The sequence below is a fragment of the Petaurus breviceps genome, unplaced genomic scaffold (genome assembly GCF_028583685.1).
Source record: "Petaurus breviceps papuanus isolate PSGF00001 unplaced genomic scaffold, PetGlider_PUasm1.0 490, whole genome shotgun sequence".
NCBI lineage: Eukaryota > Metazoa > Chordata > Mammalia > Diprotodontia > Petauridae > Petaurus > Petaurus breviceps.
Genome location: NW_027186352.1, coordinates 7991082 through 8014489, shown reverse-complemented (window position 1 = coordinate 8014489; position 23408 = coordinate 7991082). Strand labels below are relative to the sequence as shown.

At 52.2% G+C, this 23408-nt stretch overlaps 1 protein-coding gene across 4 annotated transcripts in view; it reads left to right on the top strand.

The window, feature by feature from the left end:
• Positions 1 to 23408, top strand: part of PTPRE (protein tyrosine phosphatase receptor type E) — a 58644-nt gene that overhangs the window by 10106 nt on the left and 25130 nt on the right. The window contains exons 2-10 of one of the 4 annotated variants that reach the window (XM_069101714.1): positions 2251 to 2350; positions 2633 to 2706; positions 5368 to 5504; positions 9045 to 9135; positions 11537 to 11613; positions 11946 to 11982; positions 13598 to 13695; positions 18690 to 18809; positions 19805 to 19965. In XM_069101714.1, coding sequence (XP_068957815.1) covers positions 2251 to 2350; positions 2633 to 2706; positions 5368 to 5504; positions 9045 to 9135; positions 11537 to 11613; positions 11946 to 11982; positions 13598 to 13695; positions 18690 to 18809; positions 19805 to 19965 — 895 coding nt within the window. Of the gene's footprint in view, positions 1 to 2250; positions 2351 to 2398; positions 2542 to 2632; positions 2707 to 5367; positions 5505 to 9044; positions 9136 to 11536; positions 11614 to 11945; positions 11983 to 13597; positions 13696 to 18689; positions 18810 to 19801; positions 19966 to 23408 lie in introns of those variants that run through there. The other 3 variants (XM_069101713.1, XM_069101715.1, XM_069101716.1) reach the window with 3 other exon arrangements.

Genomic DNA, 23408 nt, shown 5'->3' with positions numbered 1-23408 from the left:
AGGAGGCAGAATTTGTTTGGAGTTAGAGAAAAGCTTCTGAATAACCTGAAAGTCATCCAAACTGGAACAGGAATCCCGGAGGGAACTGTGGTGCCCTGAGCCTGGAGATCTCTGAGCACTGGGGCCAGGCCATCTCTGGCCAGGGATTCTGCAGGGAGGGGTCAGACTGGACAGTCACTGACAGCCTTTCCAGCTGGGACCTGCCATGACTAAAGCAATGGTGCAGGGTCTGAAATATAGGCCTGTAAAGTGACCCAGCTGGCCAAAGGCTGCTGAGGGGGATGGGAAGGACTGGGCCTTGGGTCAGAGTCTGGCATATGGAGAGAAGGTTAGGTTTGCTCTCTTTGGAGCAATGGAGTGACCTGCCTCCAAAGGGAGTGGATGCATTTGTCACTTGAGGTTTCCAAGGGGAGGCTACATGATGTCTTGTTGGGGATTAAAGAATTAGGGTGTCTCAGAGCCAGAAGCCTGGGAGGGATCCCTGCTGACCCCATCTCACCCCTCTGCTGGGGGTTCCCCACCCCGCAGGGCAGCCTTCACCCCCCTGGCCCAGCTCTGGTTACAAGGAGGAGCAAAGACCCAGTGGATTTCTCCTCAGTCTTCACTGACCAGGCTAAATACCAAAGCAGAAGCTTGGATCTGGAAGGGAGCCCAACTGTCTCCTTTTACAAATGAGGGAACCGCTCCGTTCTCTCAGTGGATCCTTGTGTGGTGTGGGGGCGCCCGGAACTGAACACAGAGTCCAGAGGGGGCTTGGAAGGGGCAGAGGGACCCCTCCCTGCCTCTGGACTTCTCCCCAACACTCCCAGTCCCTTCACTGCCGCCTCCACTACCCTCCCAAGAGGCTCTAGCATCCACTTTGTATGTATTCTGTATTCATGTGTCGTCTCCCTTTGTGCAGAGAAGGTAAGCTCCCCCAGGGCAGGAGCTATTTTACTGTTGGCTCTGTGTGCCCAGTGCCAAGCATGTGGCCTGGCCAAGAGCCAAAAGCTAATCGATGTCTGGGTTTGCAGGTCACTCAGCACTCCCCCCCCCACCCCATCTCTCTCAGGCAAACCTCTGCCTAACACCTAACCACATCTCCCTCACCCTGCACTTAGGAAGCAGACATATTTTTAAGCTCAAGGGAGAGGATTAATTCTTGACACAACCGTTGGACTAGAGCAGGATTTCCTAGCTGTTTTTGTGCCCTGGGCCCCTTTGGGGATCAATCCAGTGAAGCCCAGGGACCCCTCCTCAGATCATGCTTGTAGATTCATAAAGTGAAGACAGAGGATTGTACAGAGACTACAGTTATCAACATAGATTTTAAAAACAAGTTCACTGGCCCCAGTTTAAGAACACCTAGACTAAATAATCTCATGTCATCGGCAGCCTGGTACAGTGGGGAAAGTGAGAATGTGGATGTAAGTCCGGGCTCTGTTGTGGAGGTGGGTAGCACAGTGGTTAGTGCCCTGGGGTCAGGAAGAGCCGAGTTCAAGTCCAGTCTCAGACACTGACTACCTTCGTGACTCAGTTTCCTCAGCTATAAAATGAAGATGGTCATAACAACTGCCTCCCAGGTTTATGGTGGGCCAAGTACTTTGTAAGCCTTAAAAGGACCCATGCAAATGTGAGTTCTTGTTCTCCTGTGTGTGGCAGAGAGGACAGAATCCAGAAGGCCAGGGTTCGAGTCCTGTCTTGGACACACACTGGCCACAGGACCAGGGGAGTCATTTAAGCTCTCGGTGTTCCAGAAAATTCTGTAGACTAAGTCACAGAGGACTGTGGCTCATGGAGGGCTTTTCCAGGCTGGGCAGGACCATGAGTCTGCCCCTAAAGTTCACTCCTTCAAGGGCCTTCATCTGTCTCATGATGAGGTAATTGGATAAAAATTCATTCTTAACCTGGGGTCTATGAATGTGGGTTCTTTAAAAAAATGTTTTGGTAACTATCTAAATATCATTAAAATAATACTATATTTCAGTATAACTGGTTTCCTCCGTAGTCTTGTATACTTTTTACACTTACAAACATGCTTCTGAGAAGGCATCCAGACCGAGGGCCCTTGGATTAGATAATGGCTGAGACCCTTGGGAGGGTTAAAGATGACAATCCTGCGGTCTTAATGCCCTGGTAGCCGACTCTTGTGATCCCCGCCCCCCCAGCCCCTCCGCTCCTGGGTCAGTGGGAGCTCCCAGGTCTTCCTCCTCATCTCTGCTCTCGATTCAGGCTCCAGCAGGGACACGGTCTCTCCTTTCTTCTTCCCAGACTCGACACATAGCAGCCACACGAATCCCCTGCTCATTGGCGTCCTGGTCCTGGTCTTACTGTTCATTCTCTCAGTCCTCCTGGCCAGCTATTTCTTCAGGTAGGCGTCTTCTCTGACGTGTCTCTCCCAGCCCGTTCAGGCTTGTTTTGATATGATCTAATGAGGAAATGAGATCGCACAGTGGCGGGGCTCTCCTCGGGGTGCGCAGGATGCTCTCTGGCTGTCTGTGCTGACCGCTCTCTGCCCTCGGCCACAGCCATGAATAGGAAGAGTTTTAGCCGGCTCACCTGGTGGGTACACTGGGCAGAGAGAGGACGGGCCCCCTCCTCCCTGCCTCTAAGGAAGTGGCTTGGCTTACACCCCATGTCTTCTCCTCCCAAGGTTCAGAAGGCAAAGGAAGGCAGTGGTCAGCTCCAACGACAAGAAGATGCCCAACGGAATCTTAGAAGAGCAGGGTAAGGGCACTGCCCGGGCCCTGGGAGGGGCTGCTTGGCGGGGGTCACAGGCCCGGCTGGGCCGGGGGCAAGGCTTGCTGCCTTCCTTTCCTCTGTCTTAGTGCTTGAGAGCTCTCGGCTTGTACTCCACGTCCTGCTTCATTTTCCTCCCCAATTTATAACAAGTCTGTGACTTTGGTGTTCAGTGCCTGAGGGGTTCAAGGCCATTCCCATGTGGCACCTTTCCTGGGTTTGCCAAGGACTCTCCCTGTGTCATACTGAGCTCCTGTAGGCGGCCCTTTGTGCTGACAGGCCCATTCTTGTCTGGCACCCAGCTGTCAGTGGGGCAGCAGCAAAACCAGGAATTGGGAGGCCAGGGCCCAGGGTTCAAGCCCCAGCCCTGGGGGACCTGGCACAGGTCACCTCACCCCAGTTCCCTCATCTCTAAAATGAGCGGGTTCAATAGGTGGACCCCAAGATTCCTCCCTCCTCAAAACCTAGCAATTAAATCAGCCCTGCTTTCTGCTCAGGCTGTGGGGGAGGGAGGCATTCAAATGCTTTTCAGACTTAGCCGCTCCCTGGTAATGCTGCTTAGGAAGCCGCACGTTGGGTTAGCCTTTTTATTTTTTTTTTAACTCACACATTGAAAATGTGACGAAAGGTGCCTGAGACACTTTTAAGAGTCATGGTTTGTGCTGGTGCCTGCAACTTCCTGTAACACAAATCTCACTTAAAAAGAAAAAAAAGAGCCAAACCAAGCAGGGGCCCCTAGTGCAGGTGAGGGAGGCCAAGCTTCTGCCCACCTCAGACCTAAGAGCCCCCACCAAGGAGCACAGCCTTGAAGGCAGATGCCAAAAAGGGTCCAAACAGGGCGCCCAGGCGGGTGCTTCCACAGAGACTCAGCTCTCCTCGCCAGGTGTGACTGTAAGTGCAAGGTTTCACTGAACTGAGTCCTGGCCAGGGGTGCTCTGAATCACCCCCCCCCCACCAAGATATTTGCAGTTGGGATGCCAGGGCCGGCCTGGGGTCCAGAAAGCTCAAGCCAGTGCCCATGCTTGGCCCCCTAGGTGCCCCCAGGAGGGCAGGGCAGGGAAGGCTGGCCCTCAGCTCTCTCCCCCAGCTCCTCTCCCTGACCTGGCTGGCTTTGGTCTCCTATCACTCAGCTGGGCTGAATAGTATTCTTCTTAGAATGGGCACCACCGGCTCGGCGTGGTGGCCTGTCAGGGATCGGGCGGTGCCAGGAGACTTTGAAAGAGGTCTATGGCGGCCCGACAGGAGGGGCAGTAATTAGAGGCCAGCTGTGCATGCATCTTCTTTAGAACCGATCCTAAGCCCCCAGACAGCCCAGGCAGGGCTGGGTCTCCACAGACACTTAGTCCTTCTCATCTTCCCCAGCAGCTACCCACTTTGTAGGAATTCACGGGGGAAAGGGAGGGCAGGAGGGCAGAAGAGGGGTCGTCAGCACTTAGCCTTTGTCAAATCTGCATAGGCAGGTAGGTGGAATGGAAGATAAAGGTCTAGACTTAGAGTCAGAAAGACCTGAGATTGAATCCAGCCTCAGACATGCACTAGCTGTGTGACCCTGCACAAGTCACCCACCTCGTGTTTGCCTCAGTTTCCTCATCTGTAAAACAGTGATTAGTACAGCCCCTCCCTCCCGCAGTGCTAGAGAGGCTCGGATGAGATGAGAGGTGTGGCGTGCACTGTGGAAAGGGCTCTGGGGTTGGCAGGGATCGAGGTCCAGACACCCAATTCTACCTCCTCCTTGGGGATCGGGAGGCTGGACTTTGGGCTGGCTGAGGAGCTGGAATTCTTCAGCCTTCAAGCAGATAAAAGGGTTCTTTCCTGGAAGGGAACTAGAGTCTTTTCTCAATTTTCCTCCATCCACACTCATTCACTCAGCAAACACTTATTAACAATCTACCATGTGCAGAGTCCTGTGTGCTCAATACTCAGAAAACAAAACTTTGGAAAGACCAGGTCCCTGTCCTCAGGGAGTCTAGGAGAGCTGAGATCTGGCCGCCCTGGCGCCTGCCTGCACTGCCCGTGAAAGGCCCTTGGCAGACTTAGTTCACAAAACTGAATTCATTTGAAAAGAGGACGTCCAGAGCGCTGGGTTTGGATTCATAGGCCCCGGGTTCAGATCCTGATTCACTGCTTGCCACCTGCCCTTGGGCCCCCTGGGCCTCAGGAGCCTCAGTTTGCAAGATCGGGAGTAGATGGCGGCAGGATTCCGGCCAGCTCCAGCTGCAGGATGCTCGGGGGCCGGGCAGGGCTGGTGGGGATTGGTGGCCATTTGGGGAATGAACGAGAGAAGGGAAACTGGCCCGTTTCCTCCTCTGGGGGTCTGCCCTCACTCCCTGCATGACTTGAAGCCGTCATTTCGCCTCCAAGAGGCTCTCTCAGTTTCCCCAACTGTCAAAAGTGGGGGTTGGGCCAGAAGGCGTCTGGCCCCGGGGTGTGGTCACCTCGCCCCTCTTGGGACGACTTAAGGAGGAGGGCGGACTTGCCTAGGGGCTGCCCCTCCTGCCTCGCCAGCCTTCAGAGGCCCCCCACCTTCCAGGCCTTGGAGCCCATTTCTGCGCCCGGGTCAGTGTGTGCAGGGCCGTCCCACCCAGCCCGGGGCGGGGGCGGGGGGCTCGCTCTCACTAATGGCTCTCCCGGACCTACCTTCGCCCACAGAGCAGCAGCGGGTGATGCTCCTCAGCCGCTCGCCGTCGGGGCCCAAGAAGTACTTCCCCATCCCCGTGGAGCACCTGGAGGAAGAGATACGCATCCGCTCCGCCGACGACTGCAAGCGGTTTCGGGAAGAGTTCAACGTGAGTTTGCGGCGCTTTTCCTCTTCGTCCCCTTGAGGACAGGACACGTGAGGTCAGATCATCAGACCAGAAAGTCGCCCCGAAATCAGGAGTCCTCCTCCCTGCGTGTGACGGTGAATCCATTCGAGGGCTGAGGAGGGACAAAAAGCAGAGTCTAGATTTGAACTCGGGTCCCGAGCCCAAGTCCAGCGCTCTTTGGACATCCGGTGATGTCCCCTGAGCCCCTGGGGAGAAGGGAATGTTCATGCTTTGTTCTTGGATCGCCAGTGCCCAGCCTAGCCGCTGGCACATAGTGGGTACTCAGTCAGCTTGCTGATTGATTGATGGATCTGGAGCAAGGTAGCTAGCCTGCATCCCAAGCCTGTGAAGTCCTACTTCTGGGACCCCAGAGGATTTCTGGTGCTTCTAAGGGTCATAGATTCAGAGCTGGAAGGGGCTCACAGGCCATTTTACAAGTGGGGAAACTGAGGGAAAAGGGACTTGCCCAAGGTCACATCAAATGATAAAGCCTGGCTTTGCACCCCTTTCCCCTGATTCCAGGCCCAGCTGCTCTTTCCTGCCCTAGTCCTGTGGGCATCCGTGTGTGGCAGAGGCGGTGCTGGCTTCAAGTATATAGCTAGGAAATGAAAGATCATTTCTGGAGTGACAAGAGAGAACTATTCTAATTGGTACAAGTAGATGGTGTGGCACTCACCTCCCAGATCACAATCACAACAATAACAAGGGTGGGGCAAACAGAGCTGTGCCTCAGGATGCTGAAATGTAGAGATGTTTACCTCACACACTCAGTCAGCAAGATCATTTCAGTGATATAAACAGCTGCAGGGTGGAAGGCATTCCCAGCCCTAGCCCCTGCCCCGGCCCAGCCCCAGCCCCCAGTGAGCAGCTTTGTTTGGCCTGGGGTCTCTTCTGTCCCTCACCCTCAACTGAATTTGTCTTCAAAGGATCTCACTCAGAGTTACGCTTTCCCCAAGTGTGAACGTTCTAACTAGGCTGTGCTTACAGACCACCTGGGAAATAACAGCAATAGTGGTTGGCGCATACAGGGTGCGGACCATGTCCAGGCGCGGTGCTGAGGCTTGACAAGTGTGGCTGCAGTCGATCCCCCGGAGGGAGGCGCTGTTCCGCCCCCTTTCACAGATGAGGAAACTGAGGGAATGGGAGGTTATGTGGCTTGCCCAGGTCCCACAGCTGGTAAGTGTCTGAGGCTGGATCTGAATGCAGGCCCTCCTGATCCCTGGCCCGGCACACCACTCAGCTGTCTCCAGGGTGTTTGGTTTTAGTGAGATAGACACGAAGCACCAAGAGCTTTAAGCAGGCAGTGGACAAGCCTTTTCTAAAGAGTTACCACGTGCCGGGCCCTGGACTGAGCAGTCAAAGTCCAGGGCAAGGCAAAAGCTGTGCCCGCCCTTAGAGAGCTTGTGTTCTAATGATCTGGGCCAGCATGTCATGTAGGGCTGTGGGCACAAGGAGCCCAGAGTGGGCAGAAGGCAGCCTCTGAGGGCAGTGGGAAAGATCCCCAGAGGAAACTGAGTCTGAGCTGGGTCTTAGAGGAAGCCAGGGCCCCTGGGGCCGGGAAGGAGGGGCAGGTGTCTCTGGGTCTCTCTGTCTCTGTCTGGCTGGGCAGCCAGGCCCCCATGCCTTTGCTTGTTCCCTCAGCTTTGTACCCGGGGGCCCATCTTGTCCAAGGGACTCAGTCATATTGAAAGGAATCAGAAGGCACCATCTTCAGACCAACTGGCTGTGGTCAGAGAAGGTGGGAGGAGGTTGGTCAGCATTTCATTTCTCAAGGCAGAGCAGGCCAGTAGAGCAGTCAGTCTCTGAGTCAGACTGATGTCAGTTCCTCCTTGGTTGTCATAAAACCCTCTCCGGACTCAGAAGCAGGGCCAAGCCCACTGGCAATCTTATCCATCTTCCGTGCTTTTCAAATTGACCTTCAGGAGAGAGGCCCAGGAGGCTGTGGAGCAGAGGGCCACCTGGTCCATGACACCCAGCATCAGCCTCATCGCTGACTGGGGTGTGACTCCTAGCCAGTGACTCAACTTCCTGTGTCCTCCAAAGAAACGAATGAATGAATGAATGTTGAACTAAGTCCTAGAAGCGGGGAGAGCTCTGTGGGTGATGGTCCAAACCAGGCCCCACTGCGGGACTGAGGCAAAGGAGAGAACAGTCAGCACTAGCACGGTGGGTGGGGTCTGTAGGCGATAGTCAGTCTGCGTCCTTCTGGGTGTCTGGAGAGCAGAACTGAGAAAACCCGGGCAAGCAGATCCCCAAGCAGCCTGACCTCCTCTTCTGTCATCTTGTCTAGGGCGGGGCCAAGACCCAGGGAAGCCCGGACTGGGCAAGGGCTGAGGGCTCCTCAGCACATGGGGCATTCCAGTAGATGCAGCCCCTCCCTGGGCCTCAGTTTCCTCATTTCTAAAGTCAGGCAGTTGGGCCACGTGGCCTGTAAGGTCTATTACTGCTCCAGAACCCAGAAGTATTTCAGTCCGTTTTTATCCCCAAGTCCTCAGGAAGCCCCTCTGCCTCTATCTCTCTCTGTCTTTGTGTGTCTCTGTCTGAGTCTCTGTGTGTCTCTCCTCTCCTCTCTGTATGTCTCTTTTCTATCTGTCTCACTGTAACTGTCCTCTATCTCTGTGTGCGTCTCTGTCTCTGGGTCTCTCTGGGTCTCTTTCTCTCTCTGTGTTTCTCTTTTCTCTCTCTCTGTCTCTGTCTCTGTCTCTCTGTCTCTGTCTCTCTCTCCCCTTGCTGCCCTCCAGGGTCTGCCACAGCCACCCCTGCCCCACCATCAGGAGTCCAGAATACTGAGCTCTTGACTTTTGAGGCTTCCTCTTCCCCAAGGCCTGATACATAACCTGGTGGCATCTGGCCTGGGAGGGCCCAGGAACACATGCTGCCCAGGAGGGATGGCCCAGTGGGAGGCACACTGCACCAGGAGTGGGTGGCACACTGCACCAGGAGTGGGTGCGGGCTCTCTGATAACAGGAGGGACCTCAGAGCCCCTCTGGCCCAGTCTCCTCCTAATGTGGAGAGGGGGAGACCCCAGTCCAGATTCCCACCCCACTGCCCTGCTTCTAATGCCCTCCCCCTGAAATGATTTTGGATTTGCTGCATATGTGTGTTTTATGTGTCTCTATGGGGTTTCCTCCCAGTGTGATGTGGACTCTGAGGGGAAAGACTGTCACTGGTGTTATACCCCTAGTGACTAGCCTGGTGTCTGGCACCTATTAGCCTTCTAATAAATGGTGAATGGAGGAATGAATGAGCAAATGATGACTGAATGAAGGAATGAGGGATCTGCCCAAGGCCTCACAATTACGCAGTGGCAGAGGCTGGCTTCAGTTAGTTCTGGGGGCTCTGGCCCCCACCACACTGCCTGATCCTGACTGATTCACTGCATGACCGAGGCCTCAGTTTTCCCATCTGTAAGATGGGATGAGCCACGTGGTTCTGGAAGGACCGGTTCTTCTCAGTTCTTTACAACCTGAGGGTGAGAACGCTGGTTCAGCAGCCTGTGCTGACTTTGCGCTTTCTCTCTAGTCTCTACCTTCAGGACACATCCAAGGAACCTTCGAGATGGCCAACAAAGAAGAAAACAGAGAGAAGAACAGATACCCAAACATCCTCCCCAGTAAGACTTCCAGCTTCTCCCCCCTCTTCTGCATGTGTGGGGGGGTCACTTCCCCTGTGGCCGCTTCCCTCTTCCCCCCAGGCTGGACCCGTCCCATGTACAGTCAGCAGGCATGACATCTGCCCTGTACAGATAACAGTTATTTATCACAGTGAGCAAGCTGATCTGGTACCTGCGGCTGGGGGACCTCTGGCCTGCAGCCCCGGCCCTGGGGACCCAGCCGGCCAGCCACACCAGTAAGCTTGTGCTTGGATTGCCTTCAGGGGCCCCACCCAGAGGTCAGGGGGTGCCCTCATCCCTCCTAGGGAGGCTGCTTCCCCAGGCCTCTCCCATGGTCCCTCTTGACCCAGAGTTATGGGCAGCAAAGGGGAGCTGGGAGCCGGCAGGGAGGCCAGTGGGTGCTTCTCAAATGCACAAAATTAAGTCCAAAGGATTTCAAAGGAAGGACATTATGTTGAAATGAAGATGAATTTTTTCCATCCAAGTCCATAGACCCTCTAGATCTGTCCCCAGCCTTTGGACCCCAGCTTAGGAGCCCTCATCTGTGGGAATGATGGGAAGGAAGGGAGCCTTTTATCCCTTAGGGAATGACTTCATGTGGGCTCAGGGCAGGCCCAGAGAGCCCTTCAGGGATGGATGCACACTGTGCAAGTGTCCAGAGTGCTGGGCTGCCTGGACACACATCCCCCTTAATAATGAAGGGAACGATGGCCAACATTTCTGTAGTGTTTCAAAGGGGGCAAGCACCTCACAAACACATCTCATCTAGGTCTAACAAAAGCCCTTGGGAGGGTTATTATCCCCTTTACAGATCAGGAAACTGAGTCTCAGAAAGCTCAGGAAGAAAGTGATTTGTCCAGGGTCCCGCTGCTGCCTTCTGTGGATGGGTGTAAACGGGGCAGACATCCATCTGTGCGCAGTTTGACCAAAGCCCCAGAGCCTCTGTGATCTGACCGCAGCTTTCCGCAGTAAACATCTGGATGGTTTGTTTACACAGAAGCAAACATCCAGATATTTGGAAATACAAGCCAAGGCCCATCCCAGAGAATTTTCCAGGGTCACCCCAGATTCATCTCCTGTGGGGCGTGGCAGTGGTGAACAGCCTGCTCCTGTCCCATCCTCCGGTGAGGCAGATGCCCACTCTTGGGGTCTTGGGTTTGAGGGTCAGCTTGATGATGCCTAAGCTTTTCCGTTTGCCTTCCGGCTACTTGGCACAATAGGGTAGACACACCCTTCAGCTGCCATTGGAGGGACTGGCCAATGAGGTCCCCTCTCCCATTCTGAGTGTCTGCCACAACCGGGGCATGGCCCTAATGACCTGGGACAGATACCACACATTGTTGGGTGGGAAAGAGGTGGCCCCTTCCCCGGGTAGCCTTTGGGAAGGCAGCACCTCCCCTTGGCTGGGTCCTTACTGCCTATGGTCAGCAAGCTCTTAAGAAAGGAAAAGGGGGAAGGGAAATACTGCCAACATCTTGGGTCCAGCCATGCACTTTCCTTCCCTTGGTTCTGCCCTCCCTCTAGCTCCCAGATGTCTGTCCGTCCTCTGAGAGCATGAAGGCAGGAGGGAGGGAAGAGGGGGCTTCTAAGAAGAGCCACCCTAGGGACTGAGTCTAGCTCTAGGCCCCTGGGTCCCAGCCACCTCACCCCTCTTCCAGGGCCCATGTGCCCACCTTGGAACCATCCCTGGGGTGTTTCCAAGTCCCAGTTGCAAAGTTCTCCTAGGACCCTTCACTGCTTCACATAGAGGCTTATTGTGAGATCCACCCTTAGGCACAGTCTAGACTAGATGGTCTTTGGGTTTCTGCTGCCCAGGAAGCCCTACCAAGTCTGAACCACTGGATGAGGAGAAATCTTTCTGAAGGATAATGTGTTGGCCTTCCTCATAAGCTGCCTCAGGCATTTCAAGCTGGCCCTCATGGATCATGTACCCATGTGCAAGGCCTGGGCTCCGTGCAAACAAGGGGGCTGCCCTCATGGAGTTTATAGTCAAAGGGGAGACCTACATGAACACATTCACTTGTTGGTTAATTAGAAATGGAAGGTAATGGGGACAAAGGAGAGATGGAGACAAGTCTTGTCCACACAAAGCTTGTAGAGCAGGAGGTGAGAGGCTCTCCCTGACCGAGGGATAATTTGGAGAAAAGAAAACCTTCAGCCTCAATCTCCTGAGCCTTCCCGTGTCCTGTGGCCCCATTGGATAGACCCTTTTCTGGGCTTTAGAGTTCACAGCAATCCCTGACTCGGGCACCCTAGGCCAGCACCTAGAAATGGAGAAGCTTCTTTGGGAGAGTGCTGCCTGGGTCCAGCCCACTTGTGTGGGTCTTCCAATGGGGCTGCAGTCTGTTCCTATGTGGCTTGGGGGGCCCCCTCTGCTGACACCCCCATTCTTTCCTTCCAGATGACCACTCCAGGGTGATTCTCAGCCAAGTGGATGGCATTCCGTGCTCAGACTACATCAACGCTTCGTACATAGATGTAAGCCAAGGGTTTTCTCCTCAACCAATACTACTAAAGTTCCTATTTTTAGGTCAATCATGACCGGCAGTGTGCCACAGGGGGTAGAGAATTGGCTTCAGGGTCAGGAAGACACTGGTTCAAATGATCCCTCCTGGGTCAAGTCACTTAAACTCTCAGTGGGCCCAGGCAGCTCTCTGGGCTAAAGATGAAGAGCAGAGAAGACTCCAGCTGCTCAGAGAGGAGATTGCTTCCCCGGGAGCTCTGCAGACTAATGCAGTCACAAGGCTGGGGCCCATCCCTCCTGTCTGAAGCCACTGCAGGAAATCACAGATCCCATTTTCCTTCTGCAGGGTTACAAAGAGAAGAATAAATTCATCGCTGCTCAAGGTAAAGTGTTTTACTCCTTTCATCTCTGTCCCTTTGCGTGGGAGACGATTGAAAGCAGCAGCCCCAGTGCTGGGGTTTTGTGTTAGCCTGCAGGGAAGCTCTGTGCTCTGTGGCAGCCTGGGACGCTCCGCACGTGTGGGGAGGTTCTCAGGCAAGGCCCACGGTGATTGCCCCCAAGGCCCAGCCAGACCGATCAGGCTGCCGACTTCCCAGGCTTCTGCCTCCATCCATAAACTACATGTGCTGTTTCCAGCACTCCACAAAGCACACAGCTTGGCCTCTGCAGGCTTCAGAAGCAGGCACGTTGTGTGTGCGAGCACGAGTGGGTGGGGTGCATTGGCATGTATAACGTCGGTGCCTCTGTCCATCCACACCTGTGAGTACACTGGCGTGGGGAACTCCTAGCATGGCAACTCCCTCCACCAACTCAGGCTGGCCGCTCATCTGTAACTTAGAATCTTACTCAAGAGTTGAGCTGGTTCACCAAGAGTACGAGTTCCTCGCACCTCGCCCACGCCTCCCCAGCCACCCCCAATATGTGTCAGAGGCAAGACTCCAGCCCGGCTCTTCCTACCCCCAACAGCCTCGCGCCCTGTGCAGCCTCCTTCAAAAACTCATAATCCTGGGGAAGGACTGCGTTTGTAGTCCCAGGACCTGACTTCTCATTGATTCTCCCATTTACTACCTGTTGATTCTGAGAAAATCATTCAACCTCTCTGGGTCTCAGCTTCCTTCATGTGTGAGATAAGACCCTCTCCAGCCAGTGCTAAGCCTCTGAGTGCAATGTGTATGTGTGTTCATGTGTGTGCGTACGGGTGTGTGTGCGTGCATGTGTGTGCATGAGCATGTGTGTGCATCCCATGTAGGAAACTTCTGTGATCCCCAACTGTGTATGTGTTTATACACACATATGTCATCACTGAATAGCTTCTCCAAGGCCTTTCATGGTCTGTCACACCAATCAAAATGACAACATTGTGTGAATAGCTTCTAAAAGTTCTGTGGTGTTCATCCTGCCTTCAGCAAGCTAGAGGCAGCCCGGCACCGTTCCTTCCCTTCCCGACTCTCCTTGGCGGTGCCCATCCTGCCATCCCCAGCCAGGCATGGTGGCCAGTGGATGGGACGGCACCACATCCATGGTACCCAAGCCTAGTTCACCTAATGCTGTTGGTTCAACCTGCAGAGAATGATTCTTGCTACCCACTGACCCACTCCCTGTGTGGGAGAGGAGTATGGTTGTCTCCATTTGCCTTTGGTCTCACGGCCAGTGAGGCATGGAGCCTTCTCTCACGCCAGGGCCGACCTCACTCCCAGATGGACCAAGCCTTTCCCCCAGGGTCTGTTTGTCCAACTAACCAGTAGAGTGTTCCATTAATGAATGGACTAAAAGCCATGAACACAGGGCCCGCCATACAGTCAGTGCCTAATAAATGCTTGTTGCCCCACCTGACCCCACATGTTGGGTCCCTGTTGCCCAGGTCAGCCAAAGAGTGCTCGCTCCCTCAGCCCCTCTGAGCTGGCGGCAAGCACACGTCTGGTCTCCGGCCACAGGCCTCAGGCTGCCTGGGGCCGGATCCTGCAGCCCTTTGACTATGGTTCTCTCTCTCATTTGCAGGCCCCAAACAGGAAACAGTCAATGACTTCTGGAGGATGGTCTGGGAGCAGAAGTCGGCCACCATCGTCATGCTGACCAACTTGAAAGAAAGAAAAGAGGTGAGGTCTCCACCTTGGAAGGGCCGCTGGCCTGGGGATGCCTGCTCTGACCACTTCCTTTTCCTCCCTCCCTCCCTCTCCCCCCAGCTGCCCACAGGCTTCAGGGGCTTGCAACACTTTCATCTCAAAGGCGAAACTCTGGTGACTAACACAGACCATGGATTTTTATTCTGTTATTTATGTGAAAAGTCTTGTGATGCCTCTTCTGACCTGGGTGGGTTTTCCAACTGGAGTCACTCAGTATGTGGGAGCCATGCAAAGTGCCCACTCTGAAAAGTGGCAAGAGGTGGGCCTGATGAAGGGGGCAAGGGGTGTGGGGGCCTCACGGAAAGAGCTCTTTTGACCAGACTCCAGAGGAGGGTTAGAAAAGGGCCGAAAAGGAAGCCTTTGCCTCCTTACCTCCTCACAGGGGGGGGGGGGGGCAGAGTCAGAGGAAAGAAGGGGCAAAGTCAGGAGAAAGAGGCTGCAGGAGGGGCAGGTGAGGGACCGCAGCATCCCATGACTTTGAGCCAGAAGGGTCCTGGGTGTGGGTGTGGGGGCAGAGCTTAAGGGCCTCATTTTATAGAGAATGAAACTGGGGCCCAGAGAAGAAAAGGGCTCGCCTCTGGGCACCCAGGCAGAGGAAGAGCCAGATTCCAAAGCCAGGTCTCCGGACACCAGCCCCTGACATCAGCTCTGTTCCACACTGAGCCACCAAGCTCTGCTGGGCTCCTTTCAGAGGAGATCTCAGTCAGCCAGCCAGCATTTATGATTAAGCCCCCAGGCACAGTTGGATGCGGAGAAAGGCAAAAGCCAGCCCCTGCCCTCAAGGAGCTCACAGTCTAGTGGAGAAGAAAATAGGCCGGCAACTGGGTCCAAACAAGGTGTAGGGAGGATGCCCTGGGGGGTTAGCAGAGGGAAGGCCGAAGGACCTTCTAAAGGACCCCTAAACCAAGGGGATTCGGGTATCCCCATCCCCAGGGCTTGGCACATAGTAGGACCATTTCAGCATGTGCTGGAAATGAGGCTTTTCTCAGAGCACAGATCTGGAGCTCAGAACTCCCCAAAGCCACCCCTGTGACCTCCTCACTTTTCTGAGGGCCCTCCTCAATCTGCTGACCGTGAGAAGGCCGAGATAGCTGGAAACCTGAATTAACCAAAGCCCTCTGCGCTTCCATCAGGCCCTCTTACCGCCCAAGAGAAAGAGTCCCCTGATTTGGAGTGTTCTAGTAAACGGTCCTGAGGAACCCCAGCGGCTGCATCCCTTCACAGGGCGTGGGGGAGAGCACGAGGGAGCCCAGTGGGGCTTCAGAGGCCTTCCCTCAGCCCCAGTCCCTCCAGCGCCTCCCTGCCCCAGCCCACACCCTGACTCACCTCTTCCCTGCCGCCTCTCTCTTACTGGAGACTAATCATTTCTAACCAAATCCTTCCTCAATCAAGTTCCTGTTTCCTGATTTGAAGCGGCTTATTTTGGGGCCCTTAGATCTCCACCCACTAGGGCCAGGGTTGTGAAATCCTGCTTTCAGTCCAAGAAAAGGAGGCACCTTGGTTAAATTAGATTCTTGGGCCCCGGGCTTAGCGCCCCCCCCCCATACCCCCCCACTCCCCAGGTTGCATTTCCTGAAAAATCATGACTGTCCAAAGGTCCTTATTTCCTTAATTCAAAATGCCTCCCAGGGAAGAGGAGCAAGGCCTCACACCCCCCTCCCCCCCCCGTGTCCTGAGGTGCTCACTGCGGGGCCTGGTGAGGTGGCCAAACCACCTAAAGTCAGAGAGCCTAGGTCCGGAGCCCAGCCTGGGCTCTCTCATCTGTGAAATAAGAAGGTTGGATTGGGTAGGGTCCGGGGTCTCTTCCAGCCCCAGAAGTTTGAGCCTCTCACTTTGTGATGCAGCATTCAGTGCCTTGGGCAAGTTCTGTCTTCGGACCTGAATTCGAGGACTAGGAGCCTCTGAACTGAATTTCTCAATTTCATCAGAACCCCCATTAGTCACCAGTCCTGAGCAAGGAGCTGTGCTGGGGCTGGGGAGGCCAGGGGGTCTGCCTTGTGACAGTGACCGATGCCAGTAAATGTGGGAGGAGTGTGCAGGGGAGCCTGGGGAGGAGTGGAGCTCTCTCTGTCTCTGTCTCTCTCTGTCTCTCTGTCTCTCCCTCTCTTTCTGTTTCTCTCTGACTCTCCGTTCTCTCTCTCTGTGTCTCTCTGTCTTTCTCTGTCTCTCCCTCTCTCTCTGTCTCTCTCTGTGTCTCTCTGTCTCTCTGTCTTTCTGTCTCTCCATCTCTTTCTCTCTGTCTCTGTCTTTCTCTCTGTCTCTGTCCATTCTCTCTCTGTCTCTCTGTCTCTCTCTGTCTCTGTCTCTCTCTCTGTCTCTCTCTGTCTCTCTCTCTCTGTCTCTCTCTCTCTCTCTGTCTCTCTCTCTCACACACACACACACACACACACACACACACACACATACAAAATACCTGTTGCCTATTTCAAATACAAATCCCTGACCTTTTTAAAGCCCTGCACCACTTGGCCCCCACTTAAATTTTCTCATCTGTAAAATGGGGCAGTCGCAGCCCTTCTCTCCCAGGGCTGTTGTAAGACTCAGAAGAGATAGTCAGGCAGTGCTCAGCACAGGCTGGGCCCACAGTCTGTGCTGCACAAATGCTGCTGTTGGATAGTTTCGTCTCCTCGCACTGCCTGATGCCATCCAGCCAGGACGGGCAGGGGAGGGATCCTCGCCACCTTAATTTTCCTGCCCCCCAGGACAGCTTACAATCCCAGACCCTTCTTATTGTTCCTTCCTACCAGTCCCGGGTCATTTTGGGCTCCAGACTCTGCTCTCAAAGGCCTGATTTATCTGGTCCTTGAGCCCCATAGAATGGCATGTGGTGGGGGTGGGGCATGGAAAGAATGCTGGACTCTAGTTGGCCGTGTGACCTTGGGCTAGTCACTTTGCCTCCATTTCCTATCCTCTAAAAAGGGGTATCGTCACACTGCACCACATCGTGGTGAGCACGAATGAGGTCGTGTCCAAGAAGTGCTATGAGCTCGTCAGGTGCCATGTTAATGAGGGCTATCCTTATTACACCTTCTCCATCTGGCTATTTTAAAGGGAGGTGAGCTTCCCATGGGACCATGTTGGCCTCTTCTTTCAGCTCCCCCTTTCACGTCCCGCACCAAAATCACTTCTGGAGTCCTTAGAATTTCATTCCCAGGAACTTCCCAGGCCTGTGGGACTGGCTTCTCCTGGAAGATCCTTCCCATCCTTTTTCGATATCCAGTGCAATCTGCTTTCAAAAACAAAAACACACAAACAACTGAGGTGGGGGGGTACATTGAGCCAATTGAAAGAGCCAGCCAGAGCCACAGGAACTGGGCTGTGATGACAGTGACAGTTTGTGGTCAGAGCCCAGGCCATGGGGAGACAGCTGATCTTGGCTGTGATCACTGTCTCTGGTTGGGCTCCTAGGACCAGTGAGAAGCAGGATCTGTGGCCTTAGATGGGGCCGCCATGTGAAGAGCCTGTCTCTGGGGCCCAGTCTCCTACTCAGAGCAGACCCAGAGTCTGAGCGCCAAAGGAGATGTCTCATGTCCATGATAAGGACTCTGCTGTTGTCAACTGCCCCATCCTGTGTACGTGGATGGGTCAGGTGCGATTGGTCAGTGACTGGTTGGATCAGGTCTCATAGCCCAGGAAAGTGAAAGAAACATTATTTTTTGTGTGAGACACAGAGTCGGAAGATGGAACTCTGTGTGGTAGGAACAGCCAGAAGGCAGTGCTGCTGACACACAAAGTTAGTGGAGGGGACTGACAGATCAGAAGGGAAGGATAAGAGGTAGCCTAGGGAGCTGTAGACGTGGGTAAAGCTACCTAGGACTGCTGGCGTCTCTTGGTTTTATGCCTCACTTGAAATACGGGTCATATTTGTGCCTGGGAAGAGGGATACGTGCTAGAAAAAAACACTGATGGAGAGACTGAGGCAGCAGAACCACCCCTTCTGCCTGGCAGAGTCTGCAGGCCCACGTTTTGGACTGGAATCCCCAGTTGCTGCTTCAGCGATTCAGTAACATTTCCTTTTATCCAACAGTTATTTTTAAAATATATTTTTATTTTGATAAATATTTCCCCATTACATTTTAAAGAATGTTTAGCATTCATTTTTTACAATTCTGAGTTCTAAATTCCCTCCCTTTCTCACCCTTTGAGAAGGCAGGCAGTGTGTTATTGATTATACGTGTGAAGTCATGCAAAATGTATTTCCATATTAGCAATATTGTAAAAGAAAACATACACACACAAATAAAGTGAAAAAATATGCTTTAATCTCCAGCAGTTATTTTTAAAGCAACCACTATGTGCAAGGTCTTGATCTGGGATATGGGCATATAAAGTCAATATCTCTTACCGAGGAGGACACCTAATTTATACAAAGACATGATATGCCATGACTGAGTGGGGAGGAATCAGGGTGGGCTTCTCACAGGAGGCAGAACTTTGCTAAGGGGAGATAAAGAGACATTCTACAGAGATATTGAGGCATAATCAGCAATACTTGCTTAGGTGGTAGGGATCAAGAAGGGAGAAAGAGTCCAGGTGACTTAGCCCAGGTGTGGGTTTTAAACATTTAGTTGTTTCCCCTCCCTCGGCTTCAACCTCGTCCTCTGAAATGAGAAGACTGGACCCAACCATTTTCAAGGTCCCTTTCAGGTTTAAATTCTAACAATCATCAGGCAAGTAGGCTGGTACAAGTCTTTCTTTTGGTCGAGAAATTACTCAATGTGAGTATTCCCAGGGAAAAGGTCGGAATGTTCCCATGTTCCCAGCTCTCACATATAAGAAAGACTTTGCTGAGATTTGTCTTTGTTTATGCCTCTACACAAATGTGTGTGTGCATGCGTGTGGACGTGTATGCATGCATGTGAGTGTGTGTGCGTGTGTGTACGTGTGTGAGCATGCGTGTGTGTCTGTGTGTGTGTGTGCAGGCAGGAGCTACCAATCTGCTAACCTGTCCTCCCTTATTCTTCTAGGAGAAATGCCACCAGTATTGGCCGGACCAGGGATGCTGGATGTATGGAAACATCCGGGTCTCTGTGGAAGACTGCATCGTCCTCGTGGACTACACCATCCGGAAGTTTTGTATACAGTCGGTGAGCGTCGTCTGCAGCTGGGCCTCTCCAAGGGTGGTTCTGGGATCGGATGCCAGGAATTTCCACAAACATAGGACTCCAAGCTGCTTAGGACAAACTCCCCCCTTAGAATAAATAATCAGAGGCCGAAGCTCCATTCTCGTGTCTGCTTTTCCTCCTCTTTCAGTCCCCTCCCTCTCTGCCAGCCCGTCTTCTTGCCTCCTTCCCTTCCCGTTTCTCAACCTGCTTTTTCTGGCCTGTCATTGGTGGGGAATCCAGATCTCCAGGCTCATCGGCATTGCCCAGAGGTGGCGCGAGCCAGCAGACCCTGCTCGAGGACTCTTCTAGGAACCCAGTGGTTCTGGCCGTTCTCACCAAGCGTCCCTGGGCCTCAGTTTCCTCATCTAGAAAGTGAGGGCGTCTGCCCAGGCCTATTTCAGCTCTGGGGCTAATACAAACAGCAGACCCGACAGGCCGCTCTCTGGATTCCTGCTTCCAGGGGGGAGTTTGGTCCTGGCATAATCATCAGTCACTGAATCAACAAGCTGTTCTTCAGAGCCTGCTGCATACCGGGCACTGGGGAGAATGGCAATACCTGTGATGTGCTTGGGGCCTCCTAGGTGGCCAAGGGCTTTAATTACATCATTTTAACTAAATGTTGCAACAATCCTGGGGGTGGGCACCAAAGGTATCATTATCCCCATTTTACAGGTCAGAAACCTGAGGCTCAAACAAGTCAAGGGCCTTTGAACCCTGGATACACACCTAATAAATGTCTGTGGGAGCTGAGCCTGTATCTTCCTGCCTGGAGTGCTTCCACTGAGGCAGGGACTCGGGGGGGGGGGGGGGACAAGAGCTCACCAAGAGTAGTCAGGTTTCTGGGTTGGTATCTTCATCTGCAAAGTCAGCAGCACTCAGGGGAAGCAAGAAGAATTGCCAGTCGCCCTGTGAGTGTCAGGGCTCCCACTGCTGCCACCTGCCCAGGCTCACCCTCGGTTTCCTTGTCTTCTCAGCAGCTCCATGATGGCTGCAAAGCCCCACGGCTGGTGACCCAGCTTCACTTCACCAGCTGGCCTGACTTTGGAGTGCCCTTCACACCCATCGGGATGCTGAAGTTTCTGAAAAAAGTGAAGACCCTGAATCCTTCCCACGCAGGGCCCATCACTGTTCACTGCAGGTATGTCCCGAGGCTCAGAGCCATAACCTCTGGTGTTGGCTTTAGGTGTGAGTGATATTCCTGCCCCATCATCTCTTTTACAAAAGGACAGACATGGAGCCCCAGAGGTAATTTCCATCCTTTTTGTCCTTCTGCAAATGGAATTTGTATTTGTTAGAAGCTGGTGCAGAAGCTCATAGTGCCTTAGAACGAGAAAAGAACCTTCAAGGTCATTTAGGAAACACTCCTTTTCACAGATGAGGAAACTGAGGCCAGCACGGCTTGCCCAAAACCAAATGGCTAAAAATCGGGAGAGCCAGGACCCGGAGGAAAGTCCTTTGTAAACTTGAGAGCGCTGTAGCCTCATCTTCATTATGGACACTGGTTTAATTTTCTTTCTCTGTTTTGACTCTCCCATATTTCTATCATAGTAGGAATTTGGTAGTACTTCTTTTAATATTTTTGCCAACAGTTTATACATTCATGTTCTTCAATATGTTTACATTGTATTTATATTTGTTTATAATGAAAATATTCTTTAAATTATAATTCACTTTTTGTTTCCTTTGAGAGTAAATTTAGGAAGTGTTTCATTTTCTCTAAGATGGGGTAGAGTCCTCTATTTCCTGCTCCGTTGATCTGGGCTTTCATATTTCGGTAAATATTTATCCACCATTTAAACTGTCGATTTTGTTGGCATAAAATCAGGTGAAATAATTTCTAGCAGTTTTATTTCTTCTTCATTAGCTGTGAATTCAGCTTTTTCAGTTTTGTTTCTGATCATTTGGTTGACTTCTTTCTAAGATCAAGTTAGCTAATGATTTATCATCTTTTATTTTAAACCAACATAGTGCTTGATTTTATTTCTTAATTTAGGTTAATTAATGTCTTCCTTGCCTTTCAGCATTTCGATTTCAGTGTTTAATTGGGTTTTACAACTTTGTTGACTTTCTGATGTTTTCATTTGGGTTGGCCTAATGTCTGATGGGTTCTTTTTCTCTTGTATTTATTGTTTAAGTATTTAAAGATGTAGAGGGAGCAAGGTGAGTCAGTAGATAGATGCTGGCTGTGAAGTCAAGAAGACCTGAATTCGAATTTGAGTTCAGACTCTGTGACCGTGGGCAAGTCACTTCCCCTGTGTGCCTGTTTCCTCAACTGTAAAAACAGGGGTAATAATAGCCTTTCTCTCACAGGGCTGTTACTGAAAATCAAATGGGATTACATTTGTAAAGCACTCAGCACAATGCCTGGCATATAGCAGAAACTTAATAAACGCTTGTTACATTATCAAATTTTTTTAAACCTGGAAAAAATATTAGAGAGACTTCAGTCCTATCCCCTCATTTGCATCTGAGTAAACAGAGGCCTAGAGAGGAGAGGTGACTTCCCCACATTCCCCCAGGCAGTGGGGATTAGAGATGGAATTCAGACCCAGATCTCTAACTCCCAGTTCAAAGTTCCACAATTTCCCCCAAGCCACAGTGTCGCTCAATGTCACTCATGACATTTTGGAATACCTGTGATTTTCTTTAATAATGAAATTCTTGCCTTTTGGCTGTAGAATAAACTAGACACAGCATGAGGTCATGGAAAGGCCATAGCCAGGAGAAATCTGGGTTAGACTCCAGCCTCCTACATTTAATAGCTGTGTGACCTTATCCAGGTCAGTCCCTCTCTGAGTCTCAGTCTTCTCATATGTAAAAGGGGGATAATGTTGGCACTACCTGCTGGGACTGCTTGGGGGCTCCAAGGAGATGACATAGGTTCTACAAAGATATCAGCTGTTGTTACCTCCTTCTCTGCCCCCCCACCTCACTGCCCCTCCCCCAATTTCAACAAGCAATTACATCTTTCATCTTAATTGTAGCTTCCTATAAAACACTGTGCCATCGTTAGCAGGGAAACCCAAGAGGGGGAATCTGTGACCTTATCTCTATGGAAATGGGAAAGACAAGGAGAACTTCCCATGTTCCAGGACTCTCCCCCTGGGGATGAGCCAGCAAGACCACCAGTCGCTGCTCTCAGCTTTTTGGCCTGAGATGGTTTTAGATGGCTGGGGTTGCCTCAGCAGCTAAGTCAGGGGACCATGTTACTAGAAGGCCTCAGATCCTTGCTGAAGGACTGTATTGATTATTTATAAATTGGGCTTCAGCTGGACTCTTAGGCAGTGCGTATAAAGCATTTCGTAAATGTTAATGTCCCACATAAGTCTAAGCTATTTCTCTGTTGTAATAAATATAGTGCATCAAATAATGACCACCTCTCTGCCTTTGCATCTAAGAATATGCCCGAGATTCCTGGAATGCTGGCCCTCCTCATGACTGCCTCTCAGACCCTAATTTCCTTCAAAGCCCAGGGCACATGCTGGGTCCTACACGGGAGCCCTTCCTGGCTGTCCAGGTGCTAGGGCCTCAGGTGCCCTCTCCTACCCTCATGGCCTCAGGCCTTTCCCACTGCCCCACTACCTGCTGTAAAACTACTGTCCCATCAGGGTTTAATCCGGTAGGAGGAGCTGCCTGCCAACCCCATCACCCTTAGACAGGCCTTTTTCTTCTCTCCTCAAGTATTTCTAGAGGCAGCTAGATGGCACAATGGATAGAGCCCTGGCCCTGGAGTCAAGGGGATCTGAGTTCAAATTCAGCCTCAGACACGTGATACTTACTAGCTATGTGACTCTAGGCAAGTCAGTTAGCCCCGATTGCCTTACCAAAAAAAAAAATGATGTTATCCTCAAATATTCCACCTTTTGCTAGCCTTTTAATTAAAAAAAAAAAAAGATGCCTAAGCCCCTCTTGTGTGTCAGGCACTCTGCTAGGCACTGGAGATAGAGACAAAAATGAGATGGTCCCTATTGTCAAGGACCTTCTGTTTTATTGGGGAAAAAAAACATGTGCCTACAGATATGACTATACAAGGTACTGGTAGAAGAATTGGGGGCAGGGGCTCTAGCAAGTGGGGAAGTCAGGAAGGGCCTTGTGCAGAATCCAACATGCACTGAGCTTCAAAAGGAATTCAGAATCTAAGGTGGAGATGAGGAGGGGAGCATTTTGGCATGAAGAAGCAGCTATGCCAAAGCAAGAAACTGGAAGGTTATTTGTGCAGGAGAGCAAGTATAGAGTGCGGAGGAGGGTGTGTGATAACCGAGGAAAGGTCAGAGGCCACCTGGGAAGAGGTAATGGGGAGTCACAATGAGCAGGAGAGGGATGGGATCTGAGCCGGGCTTTAGGAAGATCAGTTGGGCAGCAGTCTTGTGGAGGATGGACTGGAGTGGGGAGAATGGTGCACTCAGCTTATTGCCATAGTCCAGATATGAAGTTATGAAGAACTGCATGAGGAGGGGAGGCAGTGTCAGAGGAGAGGAGGAGGGGGTATAATCAAAAGATGCTGCAGGGGGTGAAATCGACCAGAGATGCTGCAGAAGTAAAATCTAGAGAGACTCTGCAGAGGCAAAAATCAACCAGAGA